This window comes from Pelmatolapia mariae, linkage group LG16_19, assembly GCF_036321145.2.
Source record: "Pelmatolapia mariae isolate MD_Pm_ZW linkage group LG16_19, Pm_UMD_F_2, whole genome shotgun sequence".
NCBI classification, from domain to species: domain Eukaryota; kingdom Metazoa; phylum Chordata; class Actinopteri; order Cichliformes; family Cichlidae; genus Pelmatolapia; species Pelmatolapia mariae.
The window spans coordinates 10688846-10711635 of NC_086241.1; the positions used below are offsets into that span (position 1 = coordinate 10688846).

The 22790-nt window shown below is 40.5% G+C and overlaps 2 protein-coding genes and 1 pseudogene across 2 annotated transcripts; all 3 read right to left on the minus strand.

Moving 5' to 3' along the window:
* Positions 1 to 577: 577 nt before the first annotated feature.
* Positions 578 to 11307, minus strand: LOC135933821 (olfactory receptor 6C1-like; annotated as a pseudogene).
* Positions 4225 to 9475, minus strand: LOC134645786 (uncharacterized). Its single transcript, XM_063499374.1, has 11 exons — positions 9412 to 9475; positions 9184 to 9252; positions 9033 to 9112; positions 8659 to 8760; positions 8349 to 8554; positions 8134 to 8233; positions 7896 to 8058; positions 6800 to 6897; positions 6517 to 6670; positions 6166 to 6292; positions 4225 to 4401 (listed from the first exon to the last, which is right to left on the minus strand). Exons 2-11 carry the CDS (start codon positions 9226 to 9228, stop codon positions 4376 to 4378), a joined length of 1101 nt encoding a protein of 366 aa, XP_063355444.1. The 5' UTR covers positions 9229 to 9252; positions 9412 to 9475; the 3' UTR covers positions 4225 to 4375.
* A 5405-nt stretch (positions 11308 to 16712) lies between the features above and the next one.
* On the minus strand, positions 16713 to 17642 carry LOC134645831 (olfactory receptor 11H6-like). Its single transcript, XM_063499434.1, has one exon. The coding sequence runs from the start codon at positions 17640 to 17642 to the stop codon at positions 16713 to 16715; it is 930 nt and encodes a 309-aa protein (XP_063355504.1).
* Positions 17643 to 22790: the final 5148 nt, after the last annotated feature.

The window sequence follows — 22790 nt, forward strand, 5'->3', positions numbered from 1 at the left end:
AGGACATAAGCATTTACTTTTTTGATATACAGTGGTTTGTAGCCTGGTGTGATGACAGCCACTTAAGTTTGGATGTAAAGAAAACCCAAAAGACTGTTTTCAAAGTAAAGGTGTGCAGAGGCCTAGGTCAGAGAGTTTTTCAACTCCCACCACTGGCAGAGCTTTAGTAGCATTTTCATATTAAGATTTTCAAAAATTACCCGAGAATACAATTTTGGACCCAGAGGTATTATAGTTAAGTTTAACAAAACTAGGTGAGTAAAAACATCGTAGTCAACCAGGAAAAGAAGCTAAACATCAGAAAAAGATGTAACTACATTAAACCTTTTTTTGTCCATACAAGACAGAAACTAATAATGTACAGGAAATGTGTTTAATTTCAATGTGTGTTGTTTTCTTTTTTAAATTTCAACATTTACAAACCAAAAGGAAATTCTACTTATATTTCAATTAATGAAAACAGTCTGGAAATATGTATCTGTCATAGTATCTATTCATTTACACTACAGATCACATTTCGCTTAAATCACATATGCACATATATCAACAGATTTTTTGCCCCTCTCTGCAGAAAGACTCATGACTTTAGTCTCAAAGCTGAACTTTTACCACATATAAAATTCAAAACTCTGTTTCTTATTTGTGTCAATTTAAATCCATACATGAGGGGATTAATAATTGGTGGGAATGGAAAATTTCCATTGCCATAAAATTCTCAAAACTTTGTGGTATTTCTTTTGAGCCAAATCGCATGTATAACATATCAAAAAGAAAAGATAGAACAACAACTGTTAAAGAGAATAAATGTGGTACACATGTCTGCATGAATTTGTTCCAGTTTTCTTTGGATGACTGACATGTTTTGATCAGATGTACATAAGACCAGAAAACAAAAAGGACATGGCCGATATAAAAGGTGTAAGTAAAAGCAGGAATAACAATTCTTGCTACAGAGGCAGACCAAGCTAGATTAGACATTAACCAGTTTAAACAGTAGATTCTTGGTATGTGTGAGCCACATAACCTCAACACTGCTGTTGTTATCGTGCTCATGAAGATCAGGTAAAAGGGAATAAACCAAGCAAAAAATACAAACTCTTTGTGTAGTCATCAGAGAGTGGTACACAAGAGGTCGACATATAGCTATGTATCTGTCATAGGCCATGAGAACTAGAAGAGAGAAGTGAGCACAAACTGAAGAGTGCAATACAAAACCCTGCAAAAGGCATCCTGCATAAGAGATGACATGAGTGGTGGACAGAAGATCGTAGAGAAACTTGGGATAAAATGCAGCTGTCCCATAGAGTCCATTGACACACAGATTGCAGAGGAAGATGTACATGGGTTCATGTATGGAATCAGAACGATGCCACCTTGAAACGAAACCGAAAAAAATATTGAAACCGAAAAAATCGCTTACAATTTTTATTTTTCAGTTTCAATCCATTTTTTTTCGGTTTCAATCCATTTTTCGGTTTCACTCCATTTTTTTTCAGTTTCAATCCATTTTTTTTCAGCTTCAATCCATTTTTCGGATTCAATCTAGTTTTCGGTTTCAATCCATTTTTCGATTTCAATCCATTTTTCAGTTTCAATCTGCTGGCACTGTTTTGGCGTCCGGAGGCGCGCTTGAGGGGGCGGGGATTCCGACCCGCATGAATTTGCATACATTATAGAGTCCGTTGCTCGTGCTGACCAAGCTGCCATTTTTCTCTTTTTGCCTCTTTCAATGGCTGCATCAAGTTCAGGTGGACCCTCTAAACCGCAGGTAAGTAATCATTTTCCGTCGTCTTTCTTTGCTATTTCACTCGACTGGACATAGGTTTAGTTTTTATTAGCTAAATCTGGTGAAGTTGTGGTAAAATGCCAACATTAGCCTAGTCGTTGTAGCAAGCTAGCTGGCAGCTAAAATTTGCTAAATTCAGTGATGCCACTGTCTCTTTTGTGAATAAACAAACACTTTAACTTTGTAATGGATTCTGCAGTACAGGGATTTGAGGTTCAAACTGCAAAAGTATCTACAAGGAGGCCAGAGCCTTACTCCTGATGGCCAGTGGTGATGATAACATATTAAGCAATGGCAGATTCCAGGCACATAACGGTAAGACAAGTGTAGGTTTGGAAGTAACGTCTTTATGGCAGTGTTGCCATAAAGGGTCACCTTTTTTTTTATACACCTTTGCTTGCCATACTCTTTAAAACAAAATAGTTGCCATTTTTAACTAAATTAATTTCAAATATGAATATTCTGCTCCAATCTGGACAAAAAGTTTTCACATATTTTGCATTTTTTAGTATTTTTAAATCACCAATGTATTTTAAAATACATTTGTATTTGTATACATTTGTCACCAACATGTAGCCACACATCTGAAAGCATATTGATTTGCTCTCCTGATATTTAGACTGTAGTACTGATATTTTAACATTTCATAAGAAATACATTCATAAGAAATGTATTTCTTATGAAATGGATGTACTTGTTTATGGAAACGATTTAATTTGTTTATCTTCCTGTTGTGTTCATGTATGTATGCATAGATTATTTTGTCATTAGTGCACAATTAGCAAATGTATCAATTTCTGTTCCAGGTACCATTAATAAGGAGGCAGTTCTATGAAAGATTGCTAACAAAGCTTCATGGAGCTCTACAACGCAGACCTGTAGATATGGACTATTTGCATTATGTCATCACTCATGAATTGAGACTTATACAGTCATTTGGTAATATTTTAGCAGTACCACAAGATATTCTTAATGCCTTATCCAATCTTTTGAGACTGATAAATTTTCAAGACGGAGAGAGACACCCACATTCTTCTCTTGTTGATGTTGTATACACAGCGAGAGGACAACGTAAACTTAGTATATCAGAAGAATCTTTGAAAAGCCTCATCAACATGAAATTTTCCATTCCCAGTATAGCTCGGCTTCTGGGTGTCAGCAAAAGGACATTATTTCGTCGGATGCAAGAGTATGGACTTTCAGTGCATGCATCATACAGCAGTGTCACAGATGATGAGCTGGACAGCCTTGTTAGGTCAGTTAAAATGAGACTGCCACACATCAGCTATCGAATGATGATGGGGGAACTGCAGGCCATGGGATACCGTGTCAGATGGGAGCAAGTGTCTGCATCGATGCATAGGGTAGATGCTGCAGGAATCCTAGAAAGGATGGCATCTGTCGGCTGTGTTGCAAGAAGAGTGTACTCTGTAAAAGGTCCCCTCTCATTGGTTCATGTAGATACAAACCACAAACTCATCAGGTTTGTGTACAGTTCGTGTTTGTATGTTCAGTACTCTGGATACCCTGTAACTATTTTGATTTCTGATTTGAGCATAAGGCATTTTACATTAACAGTTAGAGGATCCATGTAAATTTCTATTTCTACAAAGTAAAAAAAGTTCCTGTTTAGTAAGCAAAGAAACAAACAAGTTGATAAATTCAGACTTGTGGACAAATGTTATACTTGGGCGTGTGTGTGTGTTTAATATTTCGCTTTTCTTCTTTTTTTTTTAGATATGGCATAGTTATATTTGCTGGGATTGATGGCTATTCGCGAAAGGTAAACAATCTTCCCTTGCAATCACAATTTTTTCCTCAAAATTAACTACCCTATAGAGAGAAAGTGGCATATTCTTCTTCTACTCCTTTGACAAAAAATTTACGTTCATTAGTGTTGAGTTGTCTTTATTTTACTTTAAGAAGTATATAACTGTCAGGTGTTTATTAGTTTGTTAGATATTGTGTTTGTTTCTTCAAAACAAAATCATTTATTCATAAATTATGTTCCAGATAATGTACCTTGGTGCAGGAAATAATAACAAGGCATCAACTGCATTAGGCTTCTTTATGAGCTCTGTTGAACAGTTTGGCTTTCCTTTAAGGTAATGTAAAACCTTGATACATTTCATATTATTAGTCAACTTTCTGAAAACTTGTTTGTATTCTATTTCATCATGCAGAGTTAGAGGAGACCAGGGTGTCGAAAATGTTGGCATTGCTCATTGCATGTTTACTGTTCGTGGTTGCGGCAGAGCAAGCTACATTTCAGGAAAAAGTGTTCACAATCAAAGGTAAGTTATATACAGGGCTTAGCATATATATATATATAAATACATGGGTCTTTTATCATTAGTAAATCAAAAACAGGTACAAGCCTGGATTTGTAAACTAATGTGTTCTTTTGATATTTTTTATGTTGTAGAGTTGAGCGCTTGTGGCGTGATGTCTGGATGGCTGTAACCAGTGTTTATTATGAGCTACTTCACAACCTTGAGGAAGACTGCCTGCTTGACCCCTCCAACAGCCTCCACCTGTTCTGTGCTCAGTACATCTTTGTGGAACGTCTGCAGAAGGACCTTGACACTTTCAAGAACGGGTGGGATAATCATGCCCTGCGAACAGAACAAAGTCTTACACCTAATCAACTTTGGACTATAGGACTTCTTCAAAATCCTGTGGCTGCACCAGAAAACACTGAGGTACGACTATAAAATGTGCTATTACAGATGTTTTATATCGCTTGGGTTTTTGTACCTTGAAATTCATCACATGCATATATTTAAATGTGCACCTGTCTTGTTTTTAAAGACATACCTTTGTAATAGCTGCATACTATAGTTATACTGTTCATAACAAAAACAAGTCTATTTTCAGGACATTCAAGAACATTTCTCTTTGGACCTTGACTGTTCGAGACCAGAAAGTGGTGGTGGAGTAGTTCTTCCACCAATACAGTGTCCTTTGGGGCCTGAGGCGATGGCAGGACTGAGGGCAGCCATTCATCCTCTTAGTCCCTCCTTTGACAACGGAAGAGACCTTTATGAGAGAGTGCTGAACTACATCAGAGTTCATTCAGTAACACAACAGAACCCACTCAGTTAGCCTTTCTCATAGGATTTAACCACATTATTTGTATTGTAATGACAGAATAGCAAATCAATCAATCTTAAGATGTATTGTCAGATAATTAGATGAATGTATCCTTTTTAATTGCATCAAATACTGTTTTTACCTTTTATAACTTAATGTTTAAAGTAGCCACATTCAGTTAAGCATCTCACGTCTGATGTTTTTGTAACTGGGTTGATTAAATTTGTTTAACATGTCATGTTAATAAATACTATAAACAATTAAATGATATCCTTTTAATGACTGAAAAAAACAATTCATCAAGTGTAAGAATATTTCTTTTCAGCAAAACAGTTGGAATATCACTTTACACTTCACAGTGGAAAACTTTTCAGTAACAAAATAATACTACATGCTTCATATACAGAAAATATATTTAAACAAAATTCATTTAAACTTCTTCAGACTTACAGAATTTGATAACATAGTTTTTAACATTATAAGAACAAAAAATGAAACAACGTGGAAAAATAATCTTGAACTGTAAATATTCTTTCCTTTTTTAATCTGTGTTCCAAGAACTGAAATAGGTTTAAAGGCTAAGACAAATAGTAGAAATACAGTGCAATACTGCATAACTTGTGATGGTATGCTATTCAAGTGCTAACTACACACGGCTGAAATCTCTTCCCATTGTGACAGCTGTTGTCATAACTTCTGTGAACTCTGTGTATGAGTTCATGTGTGCCACAGGAAAGAAGATTGTGTTTGTGCAGGCACTTACAAGTGGGTAACATATGTAGTGTTCAGGCATCATATCTTTGCATTGATGCTCAAATCTTACATGTATTTTAAAATTTGCCCTTTCTGAAGGAAGGCATGGTTTGTGTCTTTGTCCAGTTAACCACTGCATAATCGCTGGGACAGACATTCTCGGTGGTTGGTGTTTGGAATTCCAGTGTTCTTCCTGGTCCTGGTCCTGGTGGTCTTGGATCCCATACTCACAGCTCTTTTTGTCTTTATCCTGATCTGAAGAAGCAGATTCGACTTACTTTAAATCTTTAACTATCATACCAAAATATTTATTAATATGCAAAACCAATTTTGTCATTTAGACATGTGGTAGATTGTATAAAACATATAAACAAATCTTTACAGAGATTTCAGTTCCTTTAGACTGTTATCGTTTGTGATGACAATTTTGCAGAGTACAGTAGGTTTGAAAGAAATGCTACAACACTGTATTTGTAACAGCTGTTGTGTTAATGTTTTGATGATAATACCAGTAACTGGCCGATGGCACAAACCTGAGCTTTCAAGATTCTCCAGGAAGTCTTGGAAGAAGTTGATGATGGCATTTTCTTTGGCATGCCTTGGACTTCCCCTCTCACTCAGCTCAGGCTCAAGGATGCTCATTATGTAATCAGCATCCGGCTAAAGAGATTTGGGGGGGGGGGGGTGTCACGTGTTGTGATTTCAAATAAACAATAAGAAATTGTTTATTTATTAAGAAATTGTTTAATAGTCATTAATCTGAGCAACCTAAATAAAGGCTGAAACAAAAAAAGTCCTTACAGGGCTATTACTACATCACATGTATTTTTAGAATCTGTTGTAAAAACTAAACCACTGAAATAAATAAATAAAGACATATTTACCGCTGTATCATCATTCTCATCTCTGGGAACAAACAGGTTTGAACAGAGACTTTCGTGCCTTCCAATCACCTCCAGAAGGTTGTAGATCTTCATGCCATTTCTAATTTGCTGTAGCATTGGAGTCAGACGCACCGTAGCATGCACAACAATTGATCTATTTAGAAAAGCAAACACAGTCATTAGTGAAACTGATGGGGTATGGTGGTCGAAACCAGGGTTTGAACTTAGAAAATATTAATTTCAAATGTTTCTGGTTGGTATATTGTCTATTAAATTATACTACCTTATTATACTGTCCCGTTTGTCCAGCTTCACAAGTCCTGTGTAACCACAGCTCACAATGTCTTCAGTGAGGTCTGTCAGGTTGTCTGCCACTTCCACCTGAAAACATACAGAAACAAAACAGTAAATGATTTCAAGTTTTTGAAATTATGAAACTATACACAGTGTTGGGAAGGTTACTTTTAAAATGTATTCCACTACAGATTACAGGCCCCAAACTGTATTTTTTAATGTATTCTGTTACGTTACTGAATGGCAGTAATATATTCTGAATAGTTTGGATTACTTAATATATTATCATGCTGTTTACAACTACATAAATATGATTTATTACTATTACTGAAGGTCCGCGGCTCTGAACCATTGTAAAGGGACCTCTGGCTAATATGTCAGGTTTGTGTCGGGCTCGTAGCCAAAAACTAGCTTTACTTTGTTGTCTGGGTTAACTTTGCTAGTGAGAGACAGAGAGAGGCGTTGAAAGGCTGCTCCAACGGAACTTACTGTTTCGGAAGAAAACACAAAAACAGTGTACAGTCAAGTCTTAATAGCTTACTTTCAACTGGGCTCGTCAGGCACTCTTTTTGGCTGCTGTGGTTATTATTATATTTACATGCTTCCAGCTCCTGTTTCTGCTCGATGACAGTTCGTACTTTTCCACTCGCCTTTTTCTCCGTCCTCACTCTCACAGACACATAACGAATATGGCAGTCCATTCTCCCTACAGCACAGACTACACTGCCCATGAGGCTACATTCTTTAGAGCTATGCCTGTAACACTCTGCCTATTAGCTTAGCACAACAACAACAACAACAACAAAAAGGCGCTCTCTCACCCAGGAAACACACAGTCGCAGAGAGAGCGCGTCACCCTGTAACTATGGCAACCGTAACGCTGCCGCTGTGTAATTCATATATTTCAACAAAGTAACTGTATTCTAAATACCACCTTTTTAAACGGTAACTGTAACGGAATACAGTTACTCATATTTTGTATTTTAAATACGTAACGCTGGTACATGTCTTACGTTACTCCGCAACACTGTATACACACACAAACAATCAGCATTTTTTCACTAGTCTGTACAAACACAGCTCACCTTTTCAATTAGAGACCTATATTCAGTGTCATCCACATCATCTTTGGTCAGCTGAAGCGCATCGAAGTTTCCTGTTGCAAGAAACTGATAACACCAGCTTCTAAGGAAGCATGGTGGTGGACCTCCCTGTGCAAGGCTCACTGAAAACACTTCTCCTGCAGTTCTGCAAGATACAAAGAAATATTTAACATGCTTCATATGCTACATAATGCTGGGAAATGTATAAAAACAGACAAACCTGTAGAAACTATTTTCTAAATCACTGATAGAGTAGACAGGACTCTTTCCCTTCTTGCTACTGCCTTCAAACAGTCGAGTCTCAATACCATGCATCATTTCTACATAGATATACAGAAAGACAAAATAATTTAAAGGGTTAACCTTATACTGTATCTTAATTTGATTTGGCCATATTCAATATCTGAACTGTAAGTACAATGTACATAGCTATACCAGTCAAAAATTCTTTGCTTAATGCACCAGTATCAATTCCTGCTTCTCCGATAAAAGTCACGTGGAGTTTGTTGACAGGGGAACCCTTCTTCTGTCGTTGCCACTGAATGAAGCCTCTTTGAACAAGATCATTCCGAGTGATGCAAATCCTAAAGTCTTTGCTGGTATCCACCTGACTTGAAAGCCATTGTAGCACATCTGCTTCACTGAGAAAAGAAAAATTGAAAATGATTATCATTTCTTAAAATGAAAGCAAATGTATTATAAACAAAACCAGATAATATGAAAGGGCAAAGAATATAAATCATACCTGACTAAATCAGTCAAAGGATCTGTTCTGTTGCTTGGCACACTGCACTCAGAGTCAGTACTGACATAAACGTCTGTCATGTGAGTGGAAGTGTCCTCAGGTCTAAAAATTATGAACAATAGCAAAAATATATGTGATCTAAATTATGATGTCTTTTAACTGATTTTACTGGCATTTAAATTGGGTCCTGAGCTTAACAGGTACGGTGATTACATTGTGTGTTTCAAATATACTGTACGCCTTAAAATGTGGACCAAGTAAGTATTTACTGTAACTACATACTGAGCTCAAAACTGTAATGCCATAAATTTTTTAAAAAGGATTCAGATGTAAACATAGGAAAATGTGTTTAATATGTATAAATTTGAAGGAACCTTTCACCACACAGGCTTGCATGCTGGGCAATCTCATTCACTGGAAAGCAGCAAAGACAGATTGGGCATTCTTTCATGTCCTAGAGAAAAAAATATTGTTAAAACATAAAAGAAACAATGATTTGTAAATATGTGGATTGAACATTATCACCTGCTTCATGTCAAGAGGCTCTCTACAAAAGCTTGGTGAATTCATGACAGACAGAAGCTGGACATCAGTCTATGAAGTACAATTGTAATTACTACAATGTATTGTACATTAACAAAAACAGAATAGTCACACACACAGAAAAAAGCCTTCTATAATTCCGTGCACAAATATCCCAAATATTTATAGACTGTTAATAAGGCAATATTCCACAATATAATACAAATTCACCTCATCTTCCTCTTCTGTTGACTGAGACTTCACACAATTGTTGACATGGAGTGCTAGGATATGCAGAGGCATACTTTCCTTGCACACCTGGCAAGAAGCCTTTGGCATGGTTTGAAATTCAGCTGCATCTGATGGAAGAGGAGTAAGATCAAGGTCCTGCTGCAGCGGAACAACATACAAGAGGGTCTTTCCTGCACTGGAAATGTTGCGGATCAGTCTTCCTGTGTAGCCATTTACATCAGGAGGAATTGCTACAAGTTTCCTCCTACCTTGACCACCTAAATACACAGATTGATAGAAAAAACATTGTACAATTTTCAACTTTCACTAGCATCTAAAAACATAATTTCAAAGAGGAAAATTATGCACCTGAGGACTTGTGCAACAACCATCCTTGCACTCCATCCATTTTGGGATATTCCTCCTTGATTTTTTTATTAACCTAAAACAGTGCATAAGGGGACACAATTGGTAAAACTACATAATTAAGATATATTTTTATCAGTGCTAATATATGACCAAAAAAAGAATAACTACTATCATTTGCATGTCTATCATAATGATTTGATATAGAACATGTTTTTTTTTTAATGTAAATGCATTTCTCTTATATAAGTGTAACTACATTAAATCTGTGAGACATTACCATTGTATGGCTCATATCATCAGTCAAGATGAGGGATCTCTTTCCCAGCCCTGCTTGGCTCAGCTGCAGCTCCTCAGTAGCAGAAGGAGTGTTGGTACAGCCTTTATTCACTAGATATATATATACACTGAAAGGCTTGCTGGATTTAGGCCTCAGCGCACTACTTTGGAGTGGGGAAAAGCGATTTTTCCCCCTTTTTTTGGTAAAAAATCCTGGAAATGACCTACATGTGAGAAGTAGAAATCATTTTCAACATGCAGGGATTTTTTTTTTTTACTAATCCAAATGATTAAAAAGTATAATTGTTCAATACAATTTCTAACCTTGCCATCTCCGTCTGCACTGTATCTTTTGGGGTCTGGGCTTGTCCACCTGAGTGCTCGTGAGAGTGTTCAGCATTTGGTATACATGTGGTATTAGGTTGCTGAAGACTTTGAGCTAACCTGTTGATTATATCTTGTGCCGCTGTTATAACACGGGCCTCTAACTCCTAAAAGAGACAGGGGCATCACTGAATTTAGCAAATTTTAGCTGCCAGCTAGCTTGCTACAACGACTAGGCTAATGTTGGCATTTTACCACAACTTCACCAGATTTAGCTAATAAAAACTAAACCTATGTCCAGTCGAGTGAAATAGCAAAGAAAGACGACGGAAAATGATTACTTACCTGCGGTTTAGAGGGTCCACCTGAACTTGATGCAGCCATTGAAAGAGGCAAAAAGAGAAAAATGGCAGCTTGGTCAGCACGAGCAACGGACTCTATAATGTATGCAAATTCATGCGGGTCGGAATCCCCGCCCCCTCAAGCACGCCTCCGGACGCCAAAACAGTGCCAGCAGATTGAAACTGAAAAATGGATTGAAATCGAAAAATGGATTGAAACCGAAAACTAGATTGAATCCGAAAAATGGATTGAAGCTGAAAAAAAATGGATTGAAACTGAAAAAAAATGGAGTGAAACCGAAAAATGGATTGAAACCGAAAAAAAATGGATTGAAACTGAAAAATAAAAATTGTAAGCGATTTTTTCGGTTTCAGTATTTTTTTCGGTTTCGTTTCAAGGTGGCATCGTTCTGATTCCATATTCATTAAGACTTTTATCCACAATGACTGTGACAATTATCGTCAAATTTACCAGCCAAATCACACAGTAACACAGTAAAGTGAGAACAAAGATAGTGACCCTGTAGTTTGCAATATCACTTAAACCTGAGAGAGTAAAAACAGTAATTACTGAAACATTATCCATAACAAAATATTAGTTTACCTTACTAGGTGTCATTTCAAACTGAGAGCAAATGGCATTTTCACAAGTTAAAGTCAGGGTGAAATGAAGTCTCTCTGTATACTGTCTAACTGACAAAGTATGTCACCAGAGGTTTATATACTCTTTGTGTCAGCCACAATTACGTGGTTAGCATGATGTAAGTGGTGCTTTCACTTCTTGAGTTGAATAATTTTTTAAAAAATTAAATTTACTTTTAAGAATAAAGTTCTTTGTGTCTTATGTAACTGCTCTCTATAGAGCTTGAATAGATTGTCTATTAAGACCTTTGCTTTGAGTGTAAAACATCAGCACAGTGACTAAAGTTATTATATGTTTGATAAGCAACATATTTTTCCCTTCCTTCAAAAATACATAATATAGCTGTGTTATAATGAGTCTTCCTTTACTTTTTAGATTGTAAAAGATAGGAATATTTAAATATTTTGTAAATGAGAATGTATTTCACACCAACAACCTGGCCTCTGTATAATGTTTAACCCTAAAAGAAGCAGAAAAAAATGACTTACTCCCTGAAATTTTCAACAATAACCTCAAAAATAAAATGTGCAGAAAATGTGCTTAGTTTCACTCTTTTTTAATTTTAATGTGTAAAAACCAGAAGAACGCACTGATGCATATGCTTATTGAGACTGATCTCTATATGATTTTAAGTGTTTATAGTTTAACATATGTAACGAATTTATGCAAACTAATGAAAGGTAACACATTATAACACAACCTGCCACTAAGGCACAAGTAACCTGTATTTAAGTGCAATTTGAGGACATCAAGTCAGGTTTTTGCAAGAAACAATGAAACAAGTATGTGGTGTGAATGAGACATGGCGAGCCACACGGTTTTGAGCCATCTTATTACATGCGGCTGTAGCTCTCAAGCTGCCAGCCGCCAATACACCACACCACAACCACGCCCCAACCCCTGAGTTTTACCAGGCGGGCGTGATTGCGGATGTCGTGCAGGTGCGTCCGCACGGCACCACCAACTACGCCTCGCCACACGCCTCCATAGCCCCCAGCAACAGGACCCTGTCCATTCCGGGGGACGTCCACGCCTCCAACGGTGGCATCGACACTGGTCTGGAGGCCGGCCACGCCTCCAGCGGCGGCGATGGAGGTCTGGCGGCCGGCCACCAGGTGAGCTGGCACGGTCCTGCAGGCACGGTCTTGAGACCCCGCTCACTGGCGGCTGGACCGGAGTCCGTTGTGTTGGAACAGCTGGTGTCTCGCTCTCGGCCCCAGGTCGCGCGGAACCCCGTCACACGGGAACCTCCATCTCCCCGTGCGGCTCCTCCATCGCCTCCGGCTGGAGCAGCTGCTTCACTGCTCCCGGCTGGACAGGACCCTCGTTCACATCCTCCGTCACCGCCGCCTACGCTCCCGGCACAAGCAGTCCCTCGCGCGGCTCCTCTTCCTCTGGCCAGCGCAGACCCTCGCGCGTCTCGTCTGCCACCTCCGGTTGGAGCGGATCCGCCACCGCTCCCAGCAGGAACAGCCCTTCACCCGGCTGTTCCCCCTCTTCCGGCAGGCGTGGACCCCTGCGCGCCTCGCCCACCACCTCCAGCTCCCGAGATGCCCTACGCGGCTCCTCCACCGCTCCCCACCGTTCCCCACCGTCAGGATACACCGGTGGGGGTGGCGGCGGCGATGCTGACCAGGTTTGGAGCAGCATCACCAGGTTCGCTATTCTATCCAGGTGACGCTCAGTCTGGACCCGCAGCTCTTCACGCTGGCGGAGCACCTCCTCCGCCTGCTCCTGCTGCTCTTGTCCAGCTCGTCCCTCTGGCTAGGTCGTAGGCCTGCCGTGCCGCGTCCTGGGTTTCGGCTCTAGTGTGGTGTGAATGAGACACGGCGAGCCCACAGGTGACAGTTTTGAGCCATTTTATTACATGCGGCTGAAGCTCTCAAGCTGCCAGCCGCAAATACACCACACCACAACCACGCCCCAACCCCTGAGTCCCCGTGTTTTACCAGGCGGGCGTAATTGCGGTGGTCGTGCAGGTGCGTCCGCAGGGCACTGCCGACTACGCCTCGCCACAAAGTACACTGTAAGTACCCTGTACTTTTCTGGGGTGCGGGTCTTGTTACGGAGTGACTAAGGTGCAGTACCCTCTACTTACTTGCATTTTGCAGGCAACAAGTCAGGTTTTTGCAATAAACAATAAAACAGGTGCACTGTAAAGATTGTGTTGAGAAGGTGGAAGAGTGATGTGTGAGCAGCAGTATGACTTCAGTATGGCTTCATGACAAGAAAGAGCACTTCAGATGTGATGTATAGATAGATATGACAATGAAGATGCAAGGAGTAGAGGTAGTGATGGTAGATCAGTTTCAATACATAGAGGGAACCATACAAAGCAAGAAAGTCCAAAAGGGATTTGAAGTTACAGTTTACATCACGGCTGGAAGGCCAACTTAGGTAAATGGACTCAATTGCAGACCACACTCGGAGGCTCTGGCAGCAGGTGAAAATGCTTTATTTACAAACAGTGAAATATGTAACAGAAAGACAAAACCCACATGGCAGACAGGTCTGGACCAGATCTGGTGTCAAGCCGGCACTGCTGGCTGACTTCTGGCATGATAAGTGGTATGTCATCCAGATATGGGCCAGGTCTGCCGCAGATTGCACTGTTTATGTGATGGCATGCCACATCTGGCCCGATTATGGTTTGGTTTATGTGGCCCAGGCTCATAGAAACCAGGTCTTGGTCCCGGTGTCATGGCAGGGAGTATGTAAACCAGATGTGGGCCAGGTCTGGCAATGATGCCACTATTTATGTTCCTATTTTCCTATTTTAGTTAGAAGACCCAAATGCCATGTTGCAATACTATACTGCTATGGTAGCCAAAGTTTCAAAGCAGGTTTGACAGGTTTGTGAGTGTACACTTTATCCAAAACCTAGTGAGGGTTTATGGGGTTTATGAACAGAGTTTTTACTTTTGCACTATTATGTTCCGGCACATGTTGTTATTACATTGCTTGATTAAGGTACACGTTAGGCTGACATCTGGGGCCAGAGCTGTAACTGTTCTGGGCCAGCACAGGACCACCATTGTGTCTGCAACTGGCCTTGTGCTGGCCCATGTGTGGGCCACCTCTGGCAAACCAGATCTGGGCCACCAAAGGGTCGTCATTGTAGTGCTAGAGCAGTTTGCTAGTAGCAAACTGTAAATGCCTCGGCCCACGCACCCATGAAGTGGAAACATCTGAGCCTCATTTGTCAGCATTTAAGCATAGGGATGGCAGCTATTCATTGCTGTATCGTTGGAGAGTGGCTGGCAACGAGCAGGGAGTGACCAAAGAGGAGCAAGTGTTTTCCCCCCTGTCCTCCCCGCCCTGGATCCTCTGTCACTTTTGTATATAGCACTATTTCCCTGCACTGTTTGTACATACACCTGGAACATATAATAAATCCCACTGTGTTCTTCTCAAATTGGAGAGTCTTGCGTGTGAGTCCTCAGTGAACCGTAAGCATGTTGTGCTCTCTGAGCAGTTGTGACACAAGAGCCTGGTTTTGCCAGAGGTCTTCTCTTGTTTAAATAGAGTTTGTACTTCCACTCACATTCATGTTATACTAAACTTATTGTTTAACACACATCTGAAAATGTGGGTTTTCAGTGTTAAATGCGTACAAATAAAGGACGTTTCATTCTTTTGAGGGAAGTTTTTAATTTTAAGTGTTTTAATTGTTCAAAATGATTAAAGTTATTAAATTTTTCAAATTAAAAATATACTATATATTGTAGTTTAGTTTTTATAATGAATAGGCTCCAGATGACCTGGTTTGACCTCTGATTTATCTTTGTACCAAACAGTTTGGAAATAGTATAATACAGCAGGTGAGATGCATGGATCATATCAGATCTTTATCCTTGTAGAAGCTTGATTTAGCTTATCAATTGTTTTTAAGGTATTTCCTGGATTATCGCCCTGGTACCTTTCTGATATTTTTAATTTTTACACTTCTTCAAGATCACTGAGATCTGCAGACCAGATGCTCCTACATTTCCTGAGGTCCAGATTAAGGCACAGAGGAGATCGGGCCTTTGCTGTGGCTGCTCCTAAACTGTAGAACAAAATGCCCTTTCACATCAGGATCACCCCAACATTAGACATTTTTAAAACCCATTTGAAAACCCACTTTTATTTTTTGTCTTTTAAATCAGAAGTTTTGATTACTTTTTTGTGGTATTTCATACTGAGGTTTTCTCTTTTTATTTTTCCTTTCTTAAATTCTGTCATTTTGTCCTGCTATTAGAAAGAAGATATCATAGAGCTGAGGGTTGGTTGGAAGGATAAGCAAAGGAAGGAGTAGAAGAGAAAAGAGTTACTGTTAAAATACTATTATTGCATTGGTTGTTTTGTTTTTTTTTTGTAATTTTATGCTATGGGATTCAAATACTTTAAAAAAGGAAAAAACACAATTTTATGCTTGATATGCTAAACAAAACATATCTTTAAAGTAGTAAATACTACAGTATGTTAAGAAATGAGGGTATGTGATCAGATTTCAAACAGTGCAAAATTATGGTGTCATTAATTAATGTATAGAGGGAAGTTTACATACAAATTTAAAAAAAAACATGGCTGAAAAAAGTACGTAACAATTCAGTTCTATTCAGTTTTATTTATATAATGTCGGATCACAACAGCAGTCACCTCAAGGCTCTTAACAGGAGATGATCTTTCAACAGGATAATAATCCATAACAACTGCATATTGATATTTGCGCCAGTAAAATGTTTTACTGACAGAAACAATCAGTAATGAAAAAATACATAAAAGTCCCAAAACTAATAACACTGATCCTTATATTTATACTTTGTCTTAAACTGAGGAGTAACACACAGTGAGGCCTGTTTAGAACAGGCCTTAGAACCATTTAGAACAAAACATTTCATACAATATTTTGTTTACTTTAAACCTAAGGCACTTGTTTATTCTTCTGTTTAATCAGCTTTCACATATATTAGCTAATATACCTTGAATATCAGGACACTGCAAGGCAATGAAATCAAATGTGAATTTGTGATGATTTCTGAATGATGTACAGATGAATTTTACAACACTATTCAAAAAAATCATGCAGATTCCTTTTCAAAATAAAATTCTTAGTCATGAACATGAAAAAAACTACAAATGTCATTCAACATTCATGCTGGATTGAGCAAATATGACATGTCATACTACAAAACAACAAAATATTAGCAAAATTAGTCTAGACCAAATATATGTTTGCCTTAGACAACTTGTTGTCTAAATGTTTCTGAATCAAGTGCCTTCAGAAAGAGTTGTATTTATATTGCTGCAACTGTTTTGAATATTTTTTAATTATTTTAAATAAGGAACTTTAACCTTAACAGAAATCATTTGCTTTTCAAATAAATTAAACTCAAGATTCTGTTTCGTATTTTGGTGAGTTTAAATCCATACATGAGAGGATTCATAACTGGAGGGATGATGAGAAATTCAAGAGTGATGAAGTTTTGGAGGCTTTGGGGTAAATCTCTGGAGCCATATCGCAAGTACATCGAATCAAAAGACATTACAGTGAGAAATATGATCAAAGAGATCAGATGTGGTACACAGGTCTGCGTAAACTTTACCCTGTCCTCGCTGGACCTCGCACATGTTTTAATAAGATATATGTAAGTCCAAATTATGAAAAGCGAGTGAGACAGATAAAAGACAACTATTACATATGCACTGATGTTGTTTGAAAGGGTGTCAGCTTCAGGACAAGCAAGTTTAACAATTACCCAGTTTACACATAAGACTCTCTGTATGTTTATACCACATAACTTGATTCTTGATGTTAATATGATATTGATGGAGAACATGCATAAAGGTGTTAGCCAGGAGAAACACACCAGCTGAGAGAGCCTCCTCTTAGTCATGAAAGAGTGGTAGTGCAGAGGTCGACATATAGCCAGATACCTGTCAAAGGCCATGACAGTTAAAATGGACAATTCACAGCAGCCGAATGAGTACATGATAAAAGCTTGTAGTATGCATCCTTCATATGAGATGTTATAAGAAGATGACAGTAAGTCTGAAAGGAATTTTGGGTAGAAACCTGTGGTCCCATAAAGTGCATTAATGCAAAAGCTGCTCAGTAAAATGTACATGGGTTCATGGAGGTTTGCATCAAAGAAAATGAGCAGCACAAGAGAAATATTGACAAATAAAATCACACAATAATAGAGTAAAGTGAATGAGAAGAGGGGTACGCTAAAATTCATTGTCTCATTAAATCCTGAAAGAACAAAACGTATTACACTAGACACATTATCCATGATCAGAGAACTCAAATGCCTTATTAGAAAAAAATATGCTTGTGTGAGTATATGTGAGTGTACAGAGCTGCATCTACTTCTCTAACATTGTCTGCTGTGCCTCTAGACCTTCTCTTAATTGTTGCCTTTTGTTTAACAACAAAAAACACTTGGGAATTAAACCTCTCTTGATCTATTAAACAATCAGCCAAAAAACAAAGCAAAACTGTGGCACTTGACTATAATAAAAGTACCTTGTGAATTTATAGCAACAAATATAATATAATATAATAGCTCTTGTTTTGGAATTGAAACACCACCTTTTATAACATTATACATGCCCTCTTCAGGATTTCCTGTTTTTGTATGTGTTTCTGTGTGTCACATGTTTCAGATCCTCAAACGAATATAAATATTAAAAAAGGCAACTGAAGTAAACTCAAGACTTTCATTTAGAAACTGTGTTTTTATTATTACAGGTTGGAAAAAATCCAAACCTACCCAGCCCTGTGTGAAATGTCATTGTCCCCCCCTTCCCCCATTAAAAACATAAATTAGCTGTGGTGTATCACGTCTTTGGAAAGCTGAGTTCAGTTTTTGTAGCAACACCCAGGCCTGATTCCTGCCATACCTGTTCTCAGTCAAGAAATCACTTAAACAGGACCTGCCTAAACAAAGTGGAGTAGACCAAAAGATCTTCAAAAGCCAGACATTATGCCGTGATCCAAGGAAATTCAGGAACAAATGAGAAACAAAGTAATTGAGATCTCTCAGTCGGGAAAAGGTTATAAAGCCATTTCTAAAGCTGTGGGACTCCAGCAAATCACAATCAATCAAAAAAAATCAATCAATCACTGAATCAAAATTTATTTCTATAGCACATTTAAAAAAACCCACAGTACATCAAAGTGCTTCACACAAGTGCCGCACTGCGGATTACAACAATAGATAGAGAAAAGATACAGTAATAGTTACAGTAATAATTTCAGTTATCTAATACAAAAGCAGATTGGGTGGAAGCCCGAGCTAATTTGCTTCAAAGGCTAGATTGAGTTTTTAAGCGTGATTTAAATGATTCAATGGATTCTGACATGCGGATATCAAGTAGAAGATTACTCCAAAGTTTGAGTGCAACAATAGCAAAAGCACGGTTCCCTCTAGTCTTTATTTGAGGCCTAGGTTGCACTAAGAGCAGCTGGTTAGAGGATCTAAGCGCTCTCTTAGGGCTATACAAGTCAAGGTTGACGGTTGGGTAACTAGGTGCCATATTATTTAGAATTTTAAAAGTATACAAATGGATTTTAAAAACGATACAGTATTTGACGGGGAGCCAGTGAGGATTGGCTAGAACCGATGTGATGTGATCATGCATTCTGGTGCCAGTTAGGAGGCGTGATGCGGCATTTTGAACCAACTGCAATCGCTGGAGGAGAGAGAGTTGGAGGCCCAGATAAAGAGAGTTGCAGTAGTCCAAGCAAGAGGTAATTAGCAGGCCAGCAGGTGGACCAGGGAAAGGGGACGCAGGAGGAAGAGAGACCCGAGGCGGTCGCCGGTGTTCTGGGAATCCATCCTACCTGCCAAACCATCCTACCCGTTGTTTCTGCGCATGCACACAACACGAAATTCAGTGGCAAACCGTCCTACCTTTGTGAATATTAGCTAGAAAAATACTCTGACGGATAAAATTAACTGCCAAACCATCCTACTGTGACCAAGTGGCCGGCGGGGTTATAAAAGAAATAATAAAATGACAACGCCACCTGGGGGGAAATTCTAGCCCCCAGGAAATATGAACTTTAGAAATAAAATGTAATTAAAACAACAACGTTTGCACAGGTTCAGGGATGCACACTGAGGCCGGCTCAAATATTAACACAATTTTATTTATTAATATAAAATAAAAACAAAACAACAGCGCACTGAATGCAGTGTCATCTAAAACGGTGTCCCAAATTACAATAAAAATAAACATACAACTGGGACTTACCAGCAGCGGTGGACCAAAAGAAAACCACACAAAAAAACCTACTATAGTCTATTCACCTGGTGCTGTACAACAAAAAGTAGTGTGGAAAACGACCCGCCACCTAAGGTCCCACGGCCGCTGGTAGATCCTCAGTTCGCTGAAATAAAAGCACAAGACATACACATTAAAAGGATAAAAAACATGGGACATAAACAGGCTCTCTATATACTAAAAAATAATAAATTAAAAGAAAAACGGAGATCTGCAATAAAACACACCCGCATACACACCACAGAGCACAGATTGGAAATACTTGTACTCTGCGAGCCAGCCCACAGCTGGTGCTGGTTCCGATTGTCCGTAGCCCCACTCAGTCTCGCACCGCTCTCCACAACTGGGAGAAAAGGGAGAGGCAGTACCAGTTTTGTAACACCAGCCCAATATGCAGCTGAGAATCGCCCCGACCAGCCGCGAAAGCTGGAGTGAAACGATAGTCCAAAAGGGGCTTAGCGTGACACCCAAAGCCCCCAGGGGCGAGGCGAGGCGAGGCGAGGCAAGCAGCAGGAACAAAACTGGACAGCCAACAGATTGGAACACAATATAAAACAAGGCAAGACAAGACAAGACAGCAGCTCGGCAGGCGTCTCGACTCTTCGCTTAAAATATCAGGCAGTTTGCAGGAGCTTTCCTCTCCTCAGGAATTCTCTCTGCAGGAGGGGGAGATATAGGAGAGGTGGAGGAAGATCTCAGCCTGGGCGTCTATTGTCTTGTGTAGTCTGGAAGATGAGTGGATGATGGGGTGGGTGCAGTTTTCTCTGTAGTGGGGTCGGGTGGGCTGTCCCGGGCTCTGTGGGGCCGGGCGGCGCTGCTGCACTGGGCCCTGGTCCGGATGGGCCTGGGCCCCCTTTCCCTGGCGGGTTGCAGAGCATGGGGGTGCCTACTGGGGTCAGCGGGGGAGCTGGCCCCAGGGAGGGGTCACTTGCCCCTCCCTTTCTTCCCTCCCCATCTCCAGCTGCCTCCCTCTTCCCGCTCCACCACAATCACCCACACATGCAGGGCCTTGGGGTAGGGGTGTGTCACCAGGGTGCAGAGGAGGCATCCCCCCCCCTCTGTCCCCTTCTGGCTGCCTCTGCCTCAATTTTATCTCACAACTTAGACATTCACATTACTCACACTCTCATAACACATACATATAGGATCTTGGGGGTGGGCTCACAACACGGACTCCAAATTACCATCAGGGTGTACACCTCACCCCTGGCGTCGTTGCCCACCTCTCAATTTTAAATACACGTAGACATTGAGGGCTATCAGGAGGGGCTATGCGCTTACCTGCTGCTCTCTGGCAGGTAGCTCCATGCCCTCCTGGGTTTTAATTGCACCTTAGAACACATATACATCAACACTACATATGAGCGGGTAGAGGGAGGTTTGGAGTCTTCTCACACCCCCGGTCTCTGCGGCCTGCTGGAGCGGGGGGGCTAGGAGGAGGAGTTGGCCGTCCGACTGGGGTCTGGGGTGTGGGGCCTCCCTGCTGCTGCGGAGTCGGGGCAGTCTGCTTCTCCCCACTGCAGGGAAAAGGGTAACACCACCTGGGTCTGGGTGCAGTTTCCCCCTCCAGGGGCAAGGGTACCTAGACCCGGTTCTTAGAGTACGCTTGGGGAGTGTGATTGTGTGTACAGCGTCTCTTTATGTCTGTCTCCACGTTGGTTGAGTGTGGAGTAATTGCCTATGAGAGCATGAGGGTGGGAATGGATGTTTGTATTTGAGTGTGCCTGTATGTCTGTGTCTATATGTCAGGTTGGGTATCAGACGCCACCTCTCTGGGGACATCTCAGGCCCTCCAAGGTTTGGAGGCCTATCTCCCCCCACCACTTCCCCTGCCGGTGGCAGACGCCCTCAGACATCGATGCGTTGGTGGTTCTTTGTGTCCGGGGGTGGGCGTCCGGGTACACACCGGCTCACTCCTTGGTGGCTGCTTATCGGGGCCTGGAACCTGGGGCTCGCTCGGGCCACTTCGGGGGTGGGGTGCCCTCGGCCTCTCGGCCTGGGGCTCGGTCACTCAGGCACAGCTGGCTGCCGGCGGAGCTCACGGGCACGTCACTGCAACCCCCCCTGGCTTCTGCTCCGCGGCTGCTGAGTGATCCCTCATCTGGGACTCTCCTCAGCTCTTTCTGGGACAGTGGCGCGGCTGCCCCTCTGTTGGTCTTCCTTGGTCTCTTGTGTTCTGGGGGCCTCTGGATGTCTGGAGTTTTGATCTCCTCCATACCTGCTTCATGCCCTGGAGGATGGGACTGTGGCCCCCCACACCCTCTAGCAGATCATTACATTAAGGAACCTTTTAAATACAAGCGCGCTCATGCTCACAGGTGTACACACAGGTGATCACACACACAAACTACACCCTTTTTGGCTCCTACCTCAAAGCACACTGTGGCGCTGTCGATCTTACGTGCTGCACAATAATGTTTAATATTAAGTATGTAGTGTTATATTCCCATATATCATTGTGATGTTGTTTATTCTATTACTCTCGTTTTCTTCTGCTTGTTTTCTTTTTTCTTTCTCAACAGGTGATCCAGGTGATCGATATATGTATTTTTTGTCTGCTTATTTTGTTGTTTTTTGTTTTTTGCCCTTTATCCCCGTCCCTGTTCTCCGCTGTTTTTTTTTTTTTTTTGTTTGTTTTGTTTTTTCCCCCCTCTTTCTTTCTCCCTTTTCTTTTCCCCTGTCCCGTATCTAGCAAGTAAAAAAAAAAAATAAATAAAATAAACAATAAAAGGTAAATCAAATGGACCATTACGGCAAGGCTGGGATGGTCCATTTGGTAAAGTAAATCCGTTGGGCATCTTTCTTCGCCTTTAGACAATAATTCTGATGGCAAAAGAACCAAACGGGACAGGTTTAAAAAAAAAAAAAAAAAAAAAAAAAAATATCAGGCAGTTGGTCCCTGAGAGGGTGCGGCAGCAATCAAACCCCCAAGACTGGAGGCGCTATACTGCACGGTGGACGCAACTCAAACGCGTCTCTCCACCATGGCTGGAGTAAAGAAAAGAGAAACAGCCGCGCTGTAGCGGGCCACAGAAATATGACTACTAGTTACCGACTTTTGAGAGAAATCAGAGGTCAAAAGGAGGCCTACCTGTAGCAGTCACACGATCTGATCGTATCGGTAAATTAACCAATAGGCCAGCATTTACTGC

Bases quoted from the DNA above. Each gene is read 5' to 3' on its own strand.
- LOC134645831 (XM_063499434.1), bottom strand. From the start codon at position 17,642: ATGGATAATGTGTCTAGTGTAATACGTTTTGTTCTTTCAGGATTTAAT.
- LOC134645786 (XM_063499374.1), bottom strand. From the start codon at position 9,228: ATGAATTCACCAAGCTTTTGTAGAGAGCCTCTTGACATGAAGCAG. The intron at 8,555-8,658 runs GTATGATTTATA...TTCTTTTCTCAG, and splicing joins CCTTTGACTGATTTAGTCAG to TGAAGCAGATGTGCTACAAT. The intron at 4,402-6,165 runs GTTTGTGCCATC...TTCTGTTCGCAG, and splicing joins GGAGAATCTTGAAAGCTCAG to GGCATGATTATCCCACCCGT.